Source organism: Peromyscus eremicus, chromosome 4 (assembly GCF_949786415.1).
Source record: "Peromyscus eremicus chromosome 4, PerEre_H2_v1, whole genome shotgun sequence".
Lineage (NCBI taxonomy): Eukaryota > Metazoa > Chordata > Mammalia > Rodentia > Cricetidae > Peromyscus > Peromyscus eremicus.
In genome coordinates, this window is record NC_081419.1 from 140,922,298 (window position 1) to 140,940,353 (window position 18,056).

Here is an 18,056-nt window from a genome sequence, read left to right on the forward strand (position 1 = left end):
TAATTACAGAATCAGCCTTTTTGGAACTCAAAGCAGTTGCCCAATGAAATCCTGAATATATATCCATGCTATGGTGCACATACTTTAATTTTCCAAACTCCACAAAATGAAACACATCCATTTGTCAAATCTCATTCCTTTGAGTACTCTTTGGGTTACTTCCTGCAGGTAATGGAGTTTGATTATACAGCGAACAAGTAGGAAATTTCCTTATAATTTCCTTGGCTTGTTGCCAAGTGATAGAAAAAAATCTTTCTTCAAACCTTTGCTATTAACATGGTGTTTCTTATGAATAAATGAGGCTTCTAGCACATTTTCTACCAATAGCTGATCATTTCATCATTACCTTGTGCTAGAGGGTCTGATAGACTCATATGGGATCTGATATGTGTTATGTACAAGGAATGATTTCTATTTCTGATTATTTGTTGTAATTGAATAAATCATAAAGCTAATTCTGAATCATCTGAAATAAGTTCAGTGATTTCAATATGTAAAACAACACTTTCTGCATACTGAGTGTCAGTAACATGTAGCTGAAGTTTTCCTGCCTTGCCCACAGTCAGGGCAAATCTCTCTCACCTGCCAGTCCCACAGCCACTCAGACCCAACCAAGTAAACACAGAGACTTATATTGCTTACAAACTGTATGGCCATGGCAGGCTTCTTGCTAACTGTTCTTACAGCTTAAATTAATCCATTTCCATTAATCTATACCTTGCCACATGGCTCGTGGCTTACCGGTATCTTCACATGCTGTTTATCATCGTGGCGGCTGGCAGTGTCTCTCTGACTCAGCCTTCCACTTCCCAGATTTATTCTCCTCCTTGTCCCGTCTACACTTCCTGCCTAGCCAATGGCCAATTAGTGTTTTATTTATTGACTAATTAGCAACACATTTGCCATACAGAATATCCCACAGCAGTAACAATATAGTTACTTAATATAAAGAGTTTCTGGAAAATCTAGCAATACCATAAGAATAGCATATAATTCTGATCTCTGAACTGAATCATCAAGGCTTTGAGCCACTTTAGTTAAATTTCCTAATTACAACTGATTCAGATTCAGATACCTTAGAAAACTGTTTAATGAAGTAAAGAGAATTTTGCCTTGTTGGGGATTGCAAATTGCTCCTGAAAAAATACAAAGAGGAGATTCTGTTAATTACCTAGGATATAAGATAGGTTTACAGAAAATACACAACAGAAGAGATCAATTATGAACTCTTAATGATTTTCAAAAATTGCTGGGAGATATTGACTGGCTATGACCCACAATTGGATTAACTACTCAAGACCTAAATAATTTATTTCAAACATTACACGGTGATAAGGATAGTCCAAGAAAATGATCAGCTGAGGCTGAGAGAGAATTGGCTCTGACAGAATAGAAATTACAGGATGCACATGTGGATTTCTTGCATCCAGAGCTTGATTGTATCCTAGTCAATTTTTCATATTTAACACAGTTATCAAACCACTTTTTTAAGGATAAGATATGAGTTACCTGATAAGAATTGTAATTGACATATCAATCCCAGCTAAGTTGTCTATCCCTTCATTTATTTTTTTCCATTTTCAAGCCATCCATGCGGCACTTTACAGAATCTTAACTCCCTGCAGTGTGATATTTCCATTTCTAAATATGGGAAGATTTTTCTCTGGAATTCCCAAATGTCTTAGCAAATCCACTGACTTTTCAGTTTGTCCACAGCAGTGGTGGCTATAATGGCTGCAACAGGTGACATGGGGGGACAGTGGGATGCCCAGGTAGTCGGACTGGAATGGTGGGTGATGGGGACATAGGCAGCAGGGGTGTGGAGGATTTGAGGGCGTGGCGGGCTGCCTGAATGACAGAGCCAGCAGAGTGTCCCATGTGTGGAGGATGAGTGGTAGCAGAAGCCAGAGTGGGCATTGTAGCGTGAATGGGTGACTTACAGTGAATATGTATGCAGTGTCGGCTTGGGGAGCTGATGCAGGGGGACTGCGGCTGGAGAAGAGTTTGGGAGGGGTGGTAACCCAAGGAGTAGCTGCAGGGGCAGGGAGAAGTGGTGGCTTCAGAAGCCTCATGATCTGGAGTCATGCATTGGAAAGCAGAGATTGTATTTATCTAAGCTGTTCTACCACCAATAAAGACTCGGGTGTCAGATATTGGGGTGAAAACCTGATAGATCAGAGAAGCAGTGGAGGAGCAACCAGCTGACCACGCTTCCCAGATCATACTCCCTCCTGTGTGTCTTCTCTGTCCATATTCCTGGCTTCTCCATGGCTAATTCCAGTCATCTAGTTGCTGGTTCCTTCCCTGATTCAAGGTCAACTTTATTAACACATTTGGGTTGTCACAGTGTGATCAAATATCCCACAACACATGCTGCCCCTGGGGACAAAGTGCTGCTTTCATAAATCAGGATCCCACTCTAAACCTATCATTGTGTCTTGCATTGCATTTCTCTCTCTCTCTCTCTCTCTCTCTCTCTCTCTCTCTCTCTCTCTCTCTCTGAGACAAGATTTCTCTGTGTTACAGTCCTGGCTGTCCTGGAACTTGATTTGTAGACCAGGTTGGCATCAAACTCACAGAGGTCCACCTGCCTGTGCTTCCAGAGTGCTGGGATTAAAGGCATGCGCCACCACCATCCAACTGGTGTCTTGTATTTCTCATTCAAGAATATCCATGCAGAGAGGGTGCACATCTGTGTTCATGGCAGCCACAGCAGCCCGAGAAAAGAACAATGGTGTTCACCAGAGTGAAAACAGAAGCAAGATGTGGTTTACCTGTAAGACGGAACATTACTCGGTTAGGAAAAAGACAGCTACCGGCTGCAGTGTGGAGAGCCACAAGGACTCTGTGCATACTGAAGGGCACAAAAGGTCGCATGTTGTGTGGCAACAACGTGAGCAATATGTCCTATGGAAACCCCATAGAGGCCCACTGGTTCTTCAGGGTCTGGGGCAGAAGCTCAGGGTGGGGGAGGGGAGGACAGGAAATGTTTGTAACTGGAGAGCTGGGCAAGCACAGCTTGTGACTCAGTGGTTACCTGAGATGGTTACTTGTGTGTTACTTAAGGGTTCCCAGATAACGTCCATGTAACTTAGGCTGACTTTGAACTTGCAACATAGCAGAGCATGGCCTTCATCCCTCCATCCTTCAGGCTCCACCTTGCACATGCTAAGAGTGCAAGCTTCTCCTGCCAGGTCTGGCTTAAAACGGCTACTTTTGTGATAAGTGACTTTTCTCTCATCTGAAAATAAATTTCTACTCTTTGAAAACCAAAAATGGGGGCAGAAAAAGCAAAATACCAGATGCATTGTGAGTTCCTTTCTTTTGAATTAAACACCAAGTATAGAGAGAAGGCAGCTTACAGACAAAGACTTTAAACCAAGCGTACAAGAATGGTCGCCTGGGGTAACCAGCAATGCCTCTTCTTTTGTTGTTGTTGTTTGAGACAGGGTTTCTCTGTGTACAGCCCTGGCTGTCCTGGAACTGTTGTACCCGTTTCTCGGGGCCACCAAGGAGCTGGTTTCCAATGCAAGCACATAAGGGTCCTTTTATTGTCAGGTTCAAACCTGGGCCACTGTACAGCAGATGGAGGGAAATGCGGCAGTGGCGGGCCCAGGGGTAGAGAGTTTTTATAAGGAAAAACCGCAAGCTGGGAATTACATGCTTTGGCAACTTGGGAATGGGTAGAAGGGATACGGGGCAAGGTGATTCTTTTAAACTATTGGTTTAGACTTTGGGGGTGAAACCACATTTGAAACCATTGGGTTAGACTTTTTGGCAGGAAACCACAACTTGCTGAGTGGATTATTTGAGCTGCTCAACAGGATTATCTAGATATCTTCAAGGGCCATAAACCACAGACAGAATGTCTACAGGATCGTACTGCCCTGTATCTGTTCTAGTTGTCACAGCACCAGAGGCAACCAAACGTGTTTATGATTGCCCCGGAGGCCTGGCTGGTAGACTGCAGGCTGTGTGCGGTGCTGTCTGTGTCTTGGCCAAGCCCGGAAACGCTCCCATCAGGCCCCAAACAGGGTTTGCAGCCAGCTAGGGAGGCTTCTGGAGGGCCCCTGACGAGGTCCCCATCAACTTCTCTGAGCCTCGCTACTCCTTTGAAATAATAAGCTTATTTGGAATAGAAATCGCAAGAGGCCCCAAAGCTGTCACGCTGTTGAGAGACAAGATCCGAACTGGAAAGCTGTGGAAGGTTCCAAAGAGCTGTGTGCTGGGCTTAAGCTCCTGCTCCCTGGGGACGCAGGGCCAGCACATGTAGGCGTTGTCACCGTCCATGGGCTCTCCATGGAGAGGATGGAATGGCTCTCGGTGGTGGGAGCCTGAGAGGAGGGAGTTAGAGCAGAGGAGACAGAGGCACGGGGATGAGAAAGGGGAAATGGAGAGAAAAGAGAGTGAAAGACAAAGTCCAAAACACCAAGAAGACAGGAGTGAGCTGGAGCATGACCACAGAGACAAAAAGAGACACAGAACCCCCATGTGGGGAGGTGTCACCACATCAGCCTGTCTCCAACGCTCCTGATGGCACCCTGAATGCCCTACAGAGGTCCCAGGCTCTCCTTGCCAAGCACACATTGAGCACCTACTACATGCTGCATATCGATGTTTTTCCATGCAGGGGACCATACTCCAGAGGCAGGCAGAGCTTTGGAGGGCAGGGAACTACACAGTGAAACCCTGTCTCAAAAAAAAAACAAACAAAAAAACAAAAAAAAAAAAAAAAACAGAATAGAAAGAAAGAAGGAAAATCAAGAAATAACACAGTTCTCACTTCAAAAAAGGAAAAGAGATATACCTTTCTTTTTCTTCTTTCTTTATTCCTTTTGTTTGTTTGTTTGCTTGCTTTTTGTTTTTTGTTTTTTTCGAGACAGGGTTTCTCTGTGTAAAAGTCCAGGCTGTCCTGGAACTCGCTTTGTAGGCTAGATCAGCCTTGAACTCAGGGATCCACCTGCCTCTGCTTCCGAAGTGTGGGGATTAAAGGTGTGCACCACCACAGCTCAGCTAAGAAATTTTTCGAATACAGTTGTGGGAGCATCAAGCAGTCTAGTGGCTCTCAACCTTCCTAACACTTCGACCCTTTAATATAGTTACTCATGTTGTGGTGATCCCCCCCCACCCACCCCCACCTCCCCCCCCCACCCCCGCCATCATAAAATCATTTTGTTGCTACTTCATAACTGTGATTTTGCTCTGTTGTGAATCATAATGTAATTATCTGATATGCAGGATATCCGATATGAGACCCCTATGAAAGGGTTCTTCAATCCACAAGTTAGAACTGTTGAAGTAGACAGCTGTAGCCAAGCAGACATACCCTTATTACAGGCCTCGGATGCCATATGATGGCATTCTTAGCTTTGGGGTGGGTGGAAGCCAGGATTCTGATAATGCAGCCCAAGAGTTTTTACGTGACAGTCAGAAGGATGTTAGGTCTCACACAGACATGGACAATGAGTGGCTATTAAAGAGACTAACCATATCCTGAGATAATTTGGTTCAGGATTTGCAACACCCCAACCTCCCGAAGTCAAGGAGGTTTTGTTAGTTTACTGTCTTACGCAGAACATCCAATGTAAATGCATTTTCTCTCCTGAAGCTTCACTTTACAGGGATGTAACTCAGCAGGTGGACACTTACTGGGTGTGCAGGAAGCCCTGAGTTCCACCCCCAGACTGCACAGAATGGCCATCATGGAACACGCCCATAATCCCAGCAGGATCAGGGGTTCAAGGTCACCCTCAGCTACAAAGCTCAAAGTCATCCTTGGCTACATAGTGATTGTCCCAGCAGCCTGGTCTACAGGACACCCTGTCTGAATTTTTTTTAAAGGGTTAGGGGACTGGAAGATGGCTCAGTGGTTAAGAGTACTGGATGCTCTTGCAGTGGACCCAGGTTCAATTCCCATGACCTCCATGGGCACCAGGTATGCAGGCAAAGCATTCATGTACACAAAACAAAAATCTGAAATTCAAACTGTTCTTTATAAAAAATTATTTATTCACATGTGCGTATGTTCACGTGTGTATTTGTGTGTGTGTGTGTGTGTGTAACTACAGATAATATGTAGATGGTCATGTGTCAAGGTCAGAGGACAACTTAAGAGAGTACGTTCTTACTTTCTACCATGTGAGTCTCTGAGATAGAACTCAGGTCCTCAGGCTTGGTGACAAGCACTTTGACTTAATCATCTAACCAGCCCAACCTACTGGCAATGCATATATATTTGATAACATGTAACCCTGGCAGGCTTGGAATTTGCTACGTAGTCTAGGCTGGCCTGGAACTCACAAAGATCTGCCTGCCTCTACTCTCTAAGTGCTTGAGTGAAATGTGTGTGCCACCATATCTTGTGCTGGATTTTTTTTTTCCTTGCTACCAGGGGATTGAGCCTAAGACCCCAAGAGTGCTGGGCAAGAGTTCTACCACAGAGCTATATCCTCCAGCTCAAGCCTTCCAGTACTTAAAGGTTTTATCAGAAGCCAGCTGATCCGCTGGGTGTTTGCATATTGTGACACTGAGGCTATGTCCCACGGGGCGCCAGGCCCCAAATCCCACAGTACTTCCTGTCAGCTCTTTAGAGAGGAGCCTCAGCCTGACAGGTCAGGGAGGGCTCCCACAAGTGGTGACATTTCAACTGAGCCAACAAAAAGCTTGATAAGAGGGAAGGGAACAGAAAAGGCCCGGCAGAGGACACGGGCGAGGGCTTCCCGGTGACCAGACGGCTGCCTTCTAGGGAGGACTCTCAGAGCAGCTGCAGGCCAGGGCTCTGGTGGGGCTGTGGCGGCCGCTGAGGCTGGGAAACAGTACCTGGCGCCAAGACTGGCTGTGCTGTTAACAGTTACCTCTCCGCCTGGCACGGCACACACCGAAGTTCAATGACTCTATTTGCCTTCCTGGGGCAATAACCCAGGAATAGGTGAGAAGAGCCTGGGACTGACACAGAGGCCAGAGGGCAGATGCAGAGCAGCCCCAGGGATGGCTGAGGTTGGCGCCAGGCCCAGCGGAGGCATGACCGGGAGGCCCATGGTCTCCACAAAAACCCAGCTCAGCCTTGACTGTAGGCGCCGCAGCAGGCCAGTGGGGGGGTAGAGGGGGCAGCCCTCGGGGAATTCCAGCTAGGTCTCTGAGACTAGAAAAGGAGTGACAGCCTCATGCCCACAGTTAACAAGTGTGACCAGCCAGACACCCAGGCTCCACCTTTCACAGCCCAGTCTACATGGCACAGTGCCAAAGGGTGGAAGGGAGCTCAGCCGCAATTTAGAGGCAGACAAAATAAGACAGCCTCGAGCGGTAAAATTTTGTCAGAACTAATCTGTGCACCGGGATCCCAGCCACAACAGTGTGTCTTCTTTGTGTCTTTTGGCTAGATTAGTATCTGCTGGGGTAACTCAAAAGGAATTAAGGAAACAATAGAGAACACCACACCTACAGGAAGGACGGACGAGGTGGCAAGCTGGCAGGTCTTAACCACTCGAATCAGTGTGTTTTTGACCACAGTCCTAAGAGGCCCTAATGGGCAGAGGGCTGTTTCAGCCACTAGGCCCAACCCTGACTTTAGTCTGCACTAGGAGGCCACTCGTTCCTGCCACCTCCACCATATCACCGATGTTATCAGCTCTCTGTGGGTCACTGGTTCAGGGTTTCCATCCTAGGTCTCCCGCCCAATCAACTCTCCCTAAGCAGCCAAGGTTGACATTTCTCTTCTCTTTCAAAGGAAACCCTCCATCACTTCCTCCTACCCCCAAGACTAAGTCTTTCTACACAGCCCTGGCTGTCTCGGAACTCACTAGGTAGACCAGGCTGGCCTCGAACTCACAGAGATCTGCCTGCCTCTGCCTTGAAAGTGCTGGGACTAAAAAGCATGTGCCACCACAGCTGGCTGATTTATTTTTATTTACAGTGTGTGCGCATGTGCATGGGATGGCGGTTGGGGTCGGGGGCAACTCATGACATAGCATGCATGTGGGAGTCAGAGGACAGCTCTGGAGCTGACTCCCTCTTCTACCTTTTCAAAAATCTTTTGGTAAAGTTGGGTTGCTGTCTTGCTGGGAAGCACCTTGTGCTGCTGAGCTATCTCCCACCCCCTTGCTTCACTTCCTAACACACCCAGGATGAACTTATTTACATTTATTCTGTGAGGCTGGAAAGAAGGCTCAGCCCTTAGAGCACCTGTTGCTCTCACAGAGGACCTGGGTCCGATTCCCAATACCCAAGTAGTGGCTCACATCCATCCATAATTCCAGTTCCAGGGGACTTAAAGTCCTCTTCTGACTCCTAGGGACAACAGATTTAGCTATGTAACCCTGGCTGGCCTGGAACTGGATACTTAGAGCAGGTAGACCTTGAACTAGAAGTAATACAGGAGCCCAACACCTATACCCTCCCCACTTTCTAGAAAGGGTCTTGTTACACTGGCCAGCTTGTCCTCAACCTCCAGAGTGCTGGGATTAGGGAGAGGTATAACCCTCATACTACTGGTGGCCCTGGGGTGTGGCTGGAGACACAGCTCTATAATGCCGTCTGAAGCCTGAGTTCTTTCCAGAGACTTCCTCTCAGGTAAATCCAGGAAGAATTCTTTTTCTCTTTTGCTTCGGAGACAGGGTCTCATATAGCCCAGGCTGGCCTCTGGCTCACTAAACATCAGGGGAAGACTTTTGATCCTCTGACCTTTCGGCCTCAGTCTCCCCAGGGCTAGGGCTTGAGCCTAGAGCTTCACACACTTAGGCAAGCATTCTATCAACTGAACTATATGCTCAGTCCCAAGAGTCAAAAGAACAAACCAAAAAAACACAACTATTTACTCTGTGGGAAGTGTCCAGGCACACACTGCATGTGCACAGAAGTTAAAGAACAGAGCTTTTTCTCCTTCCACCATGTGGGTCCCAGGGATGAAACTCAGGCCCTCAGACCCAGTAGCGTGTATGTTTAACCTATAACCCACTGAGTCATCGCGCCAGCCTAGCCCCAGGATTTTTGACTCAGACACAGAAAGAATTTCAAGATGAGTATGATGAAGGTTTTTTATTTTTTATTTATTTATTTATTTTTTTTACATTTCTGTGTGTGTACTTTCCCATGAGCGCAGGTCAGAGGATAACTTTCAGGAGTCAGTTCTCTTCTGAAAGGCTTGGCATCAGACATTTTTACCTGCTGAGCCATTTAACTGGTCCCTTAGAGATTTTCTTAAATACACACACACACACACACACACACACACACACACACACACACACGAGATTTAAGAAAGACATTTTAGATTTAAGAACCAGCAATGCTGGCACATACTTGGGAGGCAGAGGCAAGCGGGTCTCTGAGTTTGAGGCTAGCCTGGTCTACAGAGCAAGTTCCAGGACAGCCAGGGCTACATAGAGAAACCCTGTTTTGAAAAACCAAAACCAACCAAACAAACAAACAAACAAAAGAAAGAAAGGTGCTGTGAAATATTCCTTTACACCATGTGAATATATGTCTCTGTGACTGGTTTAATAAAGAAGCTGACTGGCCAATAGCTAGATGGGAAGAGATTGGGCAGGAAAGCCAGACTAGGAGAATGCTGGGAGGAAGAAGAGCTGAGTCTGACATCATAAACAGACTCAGAGAAAAGCAAGATTGGCATGCCATGCTGAGAAAAGGTACCAAGCCACATGACAAAGCATAGATAAGAAACATAGGCTGGGTGTGGTGGTGCATGGTCAGGCATGGTAGGGCACACTGTTAATCCCAGGACTCAGGAGGCACAGGCAGGCAGATTTCTGTGAGTTCAAGGCCAGCCTGGTCTACAGAGTGAGTTCTGTAGACTCAGAACTCAGAGTTTGGAGTAGGCTCCAAAGCTACACAGAGAAACCTTGTCTCGAAAAACCAATATATATATATATATACACATACATATATATACATACATATATGTGTATATATATATATATATACACACACACACATAAATGTAAGAGTTAGCTAATAACAAGCCTGAGCTATTGGCTGAGCATTTATAATTAATATTTGTGGGATGACTCATCCCTAGCAGGCTTGAGGCCCAGCCAAGTAAAAAAGATACTTTCTGAGAGCCAACCTGAGTCTGCCTAAGGGCCTTAGCAACAGCAGCTGAAACATGATCTGGAGATGGCCTGGACCAATGAGAGACAGCCATGTCACACCAGCAGATGCATATTCATCAGACCTCCCCCCAAGGAGGGGTGGAGGGTACATAAGGCTTTCCTCTTGCTGAATAAACTGAGCTTGTTGTTTTGAAATTCTCCAGGAGTCTGTGTTGTTGACTCTGCGCCTACTTGGCTCCTGTCCCCCAAAGGGAACAGCAGCAAGGATCCTGCTACAAATATTGAGTCTCTGTATCAGTTATATGGGAACTGGCAGATGGGAAAGAAAAGTCTGCCTACAGAAAGGTACCTAGGAAAGGATAAGGCCCACCTCAAAGTGTGGGTATGGGCTTCTCCAGAGAGCTGGCTTTGTTGGCGTCTGAAGGCACTCACAGGGTGGCTAAGGAACTTCTTGGGTGGAGGACATCATAGGGTGGTTGGTTCCTGATGTGCCAAGGACAGGATTGTAGCCAATTAGGTAAAACCCTCCTTGCCAAGGACTGCATGGGAAATTCAGGTGTTTTCACTATAATTTTGGGAGAGTTACAGAAAACATGTGAGCAAGGAGTGAGGTCATACTTACAGTAATCTATGCTCAGGCCTTAAAAATGCTTTACTGCTGTGGGCTGCAGAGATGGCCCACGGTTTTAGCTTATAGCTAAAACTTATTGCATAAGCCAACCCTGAAGACTTGAGTTCAGTACCTAGAATCCACATAAAGGTGGGAGAGAGAACTGACTCCACAAAGGTGTCCTCTGCCCACCACATGCAGACTCCAGTATATTTTATTTATTTATATTTTATATTCATGGGGTTTTGCCTGCATGTATGTCTGTGTGAGGGTGTCAGATCCCCTGCAACTGGAGTTACAGACAGGTGTAAGCCGCCATGCAGGTGCTGGGAATTGAACCTGGGTCCTCTGGAACAGGAGCCAATGCTCTCAACCATTGAGCCATTTCTCCAGCCTCTATTATTTTTAAATTTTTCTATTTATGTGTATTTGTTTTGCCTGCATGTATATCTGTGCACTGTGTACATGCAGGGCCTGCAGAGGCCAGAAAGCAGTGCTAAGTCCCAAGAACTGGAATTACAGTTCATTCTGAGCCACTAAGTGGTGCTGGGATTGGAACCCAGGTCCTCTGGAAGAGCAGCCAGTGATCTTATCCACTGTGCAGTCGCTAGAGCTCCTTATTACTATAATCACTGTTTGTTTTTCAGGACAGGGTTTCTCTGTGTAACAGCCCTGGCTGTCCTGGAACTCTCTATAGACTAGGCTGGCTTCGGACTCTGAGATCTGCCTGCCTCTGCCTCCTAAGTGCTGGGATTAATGGTGTGTGCCACTGCCCAGCTCATTTACTGCCTTTTGAAATTCCTTGTAAAAATTACATGTATTTAGTATGTGTATCTTAGTTAGGGTTTCTATTGCTGGGACAAAACACTATGACCAAAGCTACTTACAGAGGGAAGGATTAATTTGGCTTATACTTTCACATCATTGTTCATCATCTAAGGAAGTCAGGGCAGGAACCTGGAGGCAGGAGCTGATGCAGAGGCCATGGAGAGCTGCTCACTGTCTTGTTCAGTCTTCTTTCTTACAGAACCCAGGAACACCGGCACAAGGATGGCACCACCCACCATGGGCTGGGGCTGGGCCCTCCCACATCAAATACTGATTTAAAACATGCTCTACAGCTGGATCTTATGGAGGTATTTTCTCAATTGTGGTTCCCTCCTTTCAAATGACTCTAGCTTATCTGAAGTAAGTTGACCTAAGACTAGCCAGCACAGTGTGTGTGTGCATGTGCCGTATCACACGTGTGGAGGTCAGAGGACAGTTTGCAGGAGTCAGCTCTCTCCTTCCACCATGTGTGTTGCAGGAACTAAGCTAAGGTCATTAGGCTAGTGGCAAGTGCTGTTACCCAGTCATCTCCGCAGTCCTATTTTTAACATCCACACTTGAAAATGTCTTCATGTGGGAGGCCTTCTTGGCAAACATTGTGTTAGAATTCTTATTCTCAGCTGGTGGGTGGCTTCAATTAGACTCTGCATGGCCTTCCCGGGTCCATTTCATTTTATCTTGTTCATTTGTATAGCCTCAACCTCAGAAGGTTCACCTAAGCACACAGTAGGTCTCTATTCCTGACTTGGACATGTTAGCTCAGCAGAAGACCACCTACCTACCTTGTGTGTTGCCCTAGGCTCCATCTCTGCTCCACAAGAGAGTAGATAGATGGATGGCTGAGTGGGAGGGGGCTCTCACACTCAAATCTCAACTACTCAGAGGCTGAGGAAGAAGGATCATTTTGGGGGGAGGAGGACAGAGCAATCATTTATTAGGAGTTATTAAACTTTATTAAGGGGAAAAGAACTACCAGGGTTGGAAGGTCCCTTAAAGACCTCAGCAGTTCCAGGCCAGCTTAGGCAGTAGAGTAAGACGGTCTCAAAAAAAATAAAGTTTCCCTGTGTTTAAAGCCCAGTGGGTAAAGCGCTTGCTATGAAAGCATGAGGACCCGAGTTCGTATCCTCACCCCCCACATAAAAGCCAAGCCTGGCTGCTGGCATCTGTAACCCTAAGGCTAGGGAGGCCGAGAATGGAGGATCCTCTAAGTTGCTGACCAGCCATTATATCAGATCCCCAGCTTCAGGTTCAGTGGAGACTGTTTCATAAATTAAGGTGGAGTGTAAGCAAGGAAGACATCTGACCTCGGGCCTCCTAGTGAACCCACACACACAGGTTAAAAAGAATTTGTTGGGGTGGTGAGATAGCTCAATGAGTAAAGGTGCTTGCTGCCAAGCCTTACTACCAGAGTTCAAAACCAAGGTCACACATGCTGGAAGGCGAGAATCAAACCCCCAAGCTGTCCTGCATCTCCCCATCTACACAGAAACCACACAAACCAATGAACCAACGCTGAATGCCCAACCCTACACCCCCAGCACTCACTTTTATACTAGGGACGGCACAGTCCAGTGTTTCAAAGGCCCTCTGCTTACTCCTCCTACAACTGGGGAAACTGAGGCTGACTCGGGACGCGCCCCTTGGCACGGCCTGCCCGGATGCCCAGAGAGCCCATCCCCCTCTATTCTTAGCCCTGTAAATCCCACGCGGGGTGGACAGCTTGCTCGCAGCTGAGTCATCGGGATCTCAGAAGAGTTTCCCCCACGTCCTCCCCGCCCGGTAACAGGAAAGAGTCGGACTGCCCAGGGGCCAGAGCGTCACACGGCTCGAGTCGAATGGTACTCAGAAAATCCCCGAAGTCGTCCCACTCTTGGGCTGCCAAGACAACCGGGCAGAGAGTCGCCCGGGGCGGCCAAGCCCCGCCTCCGCCCGCAGCGGAAGCCGGAAGCCGGAAGCCGCCGCAGGCCCCGCTAGCCCCGCGGCGCCCAACTCGGTAGTCTCGGAGGCTCGCAGGATTGGGGAGAAGATGGCGGAGGAGGAGTGAGTTCGCTGCTCCGGGTGGCGGAAGCGGCAGGGCCGGGCCGGCGGGCGACAACGGGCCTCGGGCGCCCGGGTGGAGCGGCTGCGGCTCCGGCCCGCCGGCCGGGGTCGGCACGGGGGCGGGATGAGGACTCGGGCCCTGCGGCCTCGCCTAGGTCAGACTTCGGCCTCCGCGCGCAGGCCCGTAGCGTAGCCGGGCGGAAGCGCGAACATAGTTCCCTCTCCCGGTTTCCGGTTATCTGAGGTGTCCCAGGCGCTCCTCCTCCTCCTCCAGGAAGTCCTCCCATTGCCACCGCCCTCTTTAACCATCCGCAATCTTCAGTGTTCATGTCCGTCCCCAGAAGGTTTCATTCATTCATTAACTGCTGGTTGTCCGCTCCGCTTGGCCGTGGGCGCCAGGAACTGCCCGCAGGTAGCGGCCATTCTGCTATAGTGGGGGACTGTGTAGGCGGTGTTTTCCGACCCTGCCAAATGCTTGGAAGGAAATTGAACAGTGTGAGGGAAGAGGAGTCAGCCCTGGAAGAAAAATGTTCTGTGACCAAAAACTTGAATCCACAGGAGAGATAGGGAGGGTGACAGGTTCAGAAGGCCTGAGCCAAGAAAGCTGTAGCTCAGTGAGTCCCCAGTTCAGTCCTTAGCCCTGCCAGGAAAGAAAAGGGAGAGGGTGATGGGTGATGCAGCGCAGCTGGTTGACAGTGTAGAGAGCAGCTCACAGAATGAGGGGAGCTCTAGCTCTCTGGGCATGTGCCGCCGCTAGTCCATCCTCATACGGGGCAGGACACCATTGTTGTGGCACGTTACAAGTTCTGTCTTTGGAATGAGCTCCTGAAAACGAACAAGGAACCCTTCAATGACACTGAACTTGTACTGGGAGCATTTCATTTCAGGTATCTTTTGGCCAATCAGGTCCCAAGTCATTAACACCTTGTGTATCTGTGCTGTCACAGACACTAAAATAGGCCTCGGCAGTTCGAGGCTAAAGAGGTAATGGGGAGTCAGATGGTTTGAAGTGTGTGTTTGAACTTGGTCAGTTATGCATGCAGTCTGGAGATGCCGCTGGGTTTCTAGGTCCTGGAGTGGAGCAGTGCTCAGTGGATGCCACCTGTGACAGTCACAACTATGTCACTGCGGCATTAATTCACAAACCTATCAATGAGAGCAAGGAGCAAAGCCTAGGGTAGCGTGGGGTGTATGAGAGCAGGCAGTCTGAGCCTTTTGAAATTCAAGAAGGGTTTGGCAGGGCAGGTTAGGGCACTCTGAGCACAGCAACCGGGCAAACTCGTGACTTTTTCAGTTTATGGAAGTAGTCCTGGAAGGGCTGGGATCTAAGTGGTAGAGCCTGCCACAAACAAGGTCCTGGGTTCAGTCCCTAGTAACACACACAGTGCATACAAAATCCAAGGAGAATGTAAACTAGGAAAAATAAAAGGCACCAAATAAGTAGTATAGAAGCTGGGGTGTGGGGTGACCCCAGTCCCACCCGGGGTATTTGTTTTGTTTTTTTCCTTTTTGAGACCATTTCATGAATCCCACAGGACCGGCCTTGAACTCACTGTGTATGGCTCTGTGTGCCAGGGGATCTTTGCCTTGAACTCCTCCTTTTCCTGCCTCTGTCTCCCAAGTGCAGGGATTATAGGCATGGGTTCCCATACCCTGTTAGCCTCACTAAGTTCAAAGGAGAGACAGCATTTCCTCTTTTTGTTGTTTTTGGTGGGGAGAAAGGGGCCTACTGAGGATTGACCTGTAGAATCTGGTGTGTGCTGGGCAAGCCTTCTACTGCTGAGACAGGGTTTCATTATGCAGCAAACTTGTGGTCCTCCTCTGTTGGTATTACAGGCATGTGCCACTGTGCCCAGCTCCTCTTTTACTTATTTTGAGACAGGGTCTCAACAAGTTAACTAGGCTGGCATTGAACTCACTAGCCCCTGCAGGCTTCTAACTTGTGGTCCTCCTGCCTAATCAACTGTCTGATAGCCTTAGGCTCAGCAGTTTTGTTTTGTTACACAGGGTTTCATGTGGCCCAAGCTGGTCTTTTAGCTGAAGGTGCCCTCAAACTCTTGATCCTTCTCCTCTTCCTCCTGAGTGCTGGGATTATAGGCCTGTGCCACACACACCTGGTTTATGTACTGCTGGGGATCCAACCCAGGGCCTTGTTGCAGGCACTACCAGCTGAGCTACATACATCCCGGGCCCTAGACCCAGCCTTTTGCATTTCATTCTGCACAGGCCTGACCCCCTTCTTTCTGACCTCTGGTTGGCCAAGGTCAAAGATGCTAGAGGTCACTGGCACTGGGTACTGTGTAGGCAGGACTTCCCTCTTCCAGGCCTGCCTGCTGTTTGTGCCCTCAGGGCTTCGCTAGGTTCTCATTCAGTCAATGCTGTGTTTGTCCCTTGACCCTCTTCTTTATCCGACTGCCACTTGTATGTTTCCAATAGGTTCGCCAACACAACCCATGAGAGCGTCAACTTCACCCTTCACACTACCCTGGGTGCCACCACGAAGCTGGTGCTCCCGACACCTGCCAAGCCCATCCTTCCAGTGCAGACAGGGGAGCAGGCCCAGCAGGAGGAGCAGTCTAGTGGCATGACCATTTTCTTCAGCCTTCTCGTCCTAGGTGAGTAAGCCTGGGGTGGCTGTTACCTGTCAGCTCTTTGCTTCCTGAAATCAGAGGCCTAGCAGTTCTGAAAAGCCTTTAGCGCAGTGTTTTGGCCTTTGAAAGAAAAAGCTCTTCCCTCCTCCTCTCTCCTCCTCTCGCTTCCTCTCCTTCCTCCTCCCTCTTCCTCTCTCCTCCTCTGTTCTCCTCTCCCCTCTTTCTGCTTCCCCCTCACCTTACTAAAGAAAAAGAAAGAAAGAAAAAAGCTTTTTTTTAGACGAGGTCTCGATGTACAGCCCTGGCTGTCCTAAAACTCTCTCTCTGTAGACCAGATGGGCCTCAAACTCATGAGATCCACCTGCCTCTGCCTCCTGTGTGCTAAGATTAAAGGCGAGTGCCACCCTGCCTGGCCAAAAAAGAACTTTTGTTGGTGGTGGTGTTTTTTATTCTTTTTACTCTTTGTTCTTTTGGGGGCCCGCCACCCAGCTCCCAGATAAATCACACACAGAGGTTTATTCTTAATTATAAATGTTCGGGCTTGACTTGTTTCTTGCCAGCTTTTTTTTTTTTTTTTTTTTTTTTTTTAACCTGAATTAACCCATCTACCTTTTGCCTCTGAGCTTTTTCCTTTTCTTCCTTATATGTTACTTTCATTCTTACTCTATGGCTGGCTGGGTGGCTGGCCCCTGATGTCCTCTTCTTTTTTTCTCTTCTCTCTCCTCCCAGATTTCTCCTTTTATTCATTCTCTCTGTCTGCCAGCCCTGCCTATCCTTTCTCCTGCCTTATTATTGGCTGTTCAGCTCTTTATTAGACCATCAGGTGTTTTAGATAGGCAAAGAATCACAGTTTCACAGAGTTAAACAAATGCAATGTAAAGGAATGAAACACATCTTTGCATCATTAAACAAATGTTCCACAGCATTAACAGATGTAACATTTTGATCTGGACAGGTGTGGTGGCTTGCACTTGTAATCCAATTGCTGGGATGGCAGAGACAGGAAGATCCCTTGGGGTCATTGGCTATTCAATCTACTTTAATCAGTGAGCTCCAGGCCAATTGGAGACCCTGTGTCAAAGAAGGTGGGACGCATTTCTGATGGTAATATCCAGGATGTCTTCAAGCATCCATAAGCACCTGCCTATCCACTCAATTTTTAATAACCAATCTGAAGCCATATAAATACTTTAGATAGTAGTTCTTAGCCTATGGGTTGACCCTTTCACAGGGGTCACCTGAGACCATCAGAAAACACAGATATTTACATTATGATTCAGAATAGTAGCAAAATTACAGTTACGAAGTAGCAATGAAAATAATTTTATAGTTGGGGGTCAGCACAACATGAGGAATTGTATTAAAAGGATCCCAGCATTAGGAAGGTTGAGAACCACTGCTCTAGATTATCTAAGGAAGAAGAAGCTTAGGGAATGTGATCCAAGTCTGTGCTTTGCCAGACAGTAAAGCTGCACATTTACTACACTGCTTTTCTTGTTTTTTTTTTTTTCTTCCATGTTTTTTGGAGACAGGGTCTTAGGATGCTCAGTCTGGCCTTGAACTTATTATGTGGCAGTCAACCTTACTATCCGGGACTATGGGGGTCCAGCCCCTTGATAGTCCCATCCCAGGGTCTGGGAAGAATCTACAACCAGCTGATGATTTAATCTTTGATGAAAAGAAATGAATCTACATACATGAAACTCCTTAGTCCATATACTTTATTCTTGTGAGTCAGTTCTCTCTCTACACAGCTTCTATTCTGCTCTCGTGCCTAGCTCCTTTCTTGCCTGACTTCTCTCTACATTTATCTGCCGTCCCCTCTAAGTTCTAACTTAATTCTCTCATCTCAGTTCTGCCCCATCTAGGTTCTCATCCATCTAGTTCCTTCCCATCTTAGCTCCTCTCCCATCTCCTCCT

The 18,056-nt window shown here is 47.6% G+C and overlaps 1 protein-coding gene across 3 annotated transcripts in view; it reads left to right on the forward strand.

Moving 5' to 3' along the window:
• The first annotated feature begins 13,452 nt into the window (after positions 1-13,452).
• Positions 13,453-18,056, forward strand: part of Slc9a8 (solute carrier family 9 member A8) — a 46,644-nt gene continuing 42,040 nt past the window's right edge. The window contains exons 1-2 of one of the 3 annotated variants that reach the window (XM_059261942.1): positions 13,453-13,545; positions 15,982-16,160. In XM_059261942.1, coding sequence (XP_059117925.1) covers positions 13,532-13,545; positions 15,982-16,160 — 193 coding nt within the window. In that variant the 5' untranslated portion in view covers positions 13,453-13,531. Of the gene's footprint in view, positions 13,546-13,688; positions 13,958-14,304; positions 14,433-15,981; positions 16,161-18,056 lie in introns of those variants that run through there. The other 2 variants (XM_059261943.1, XM_059261945.1) reach the window with 2 other exon arrangements.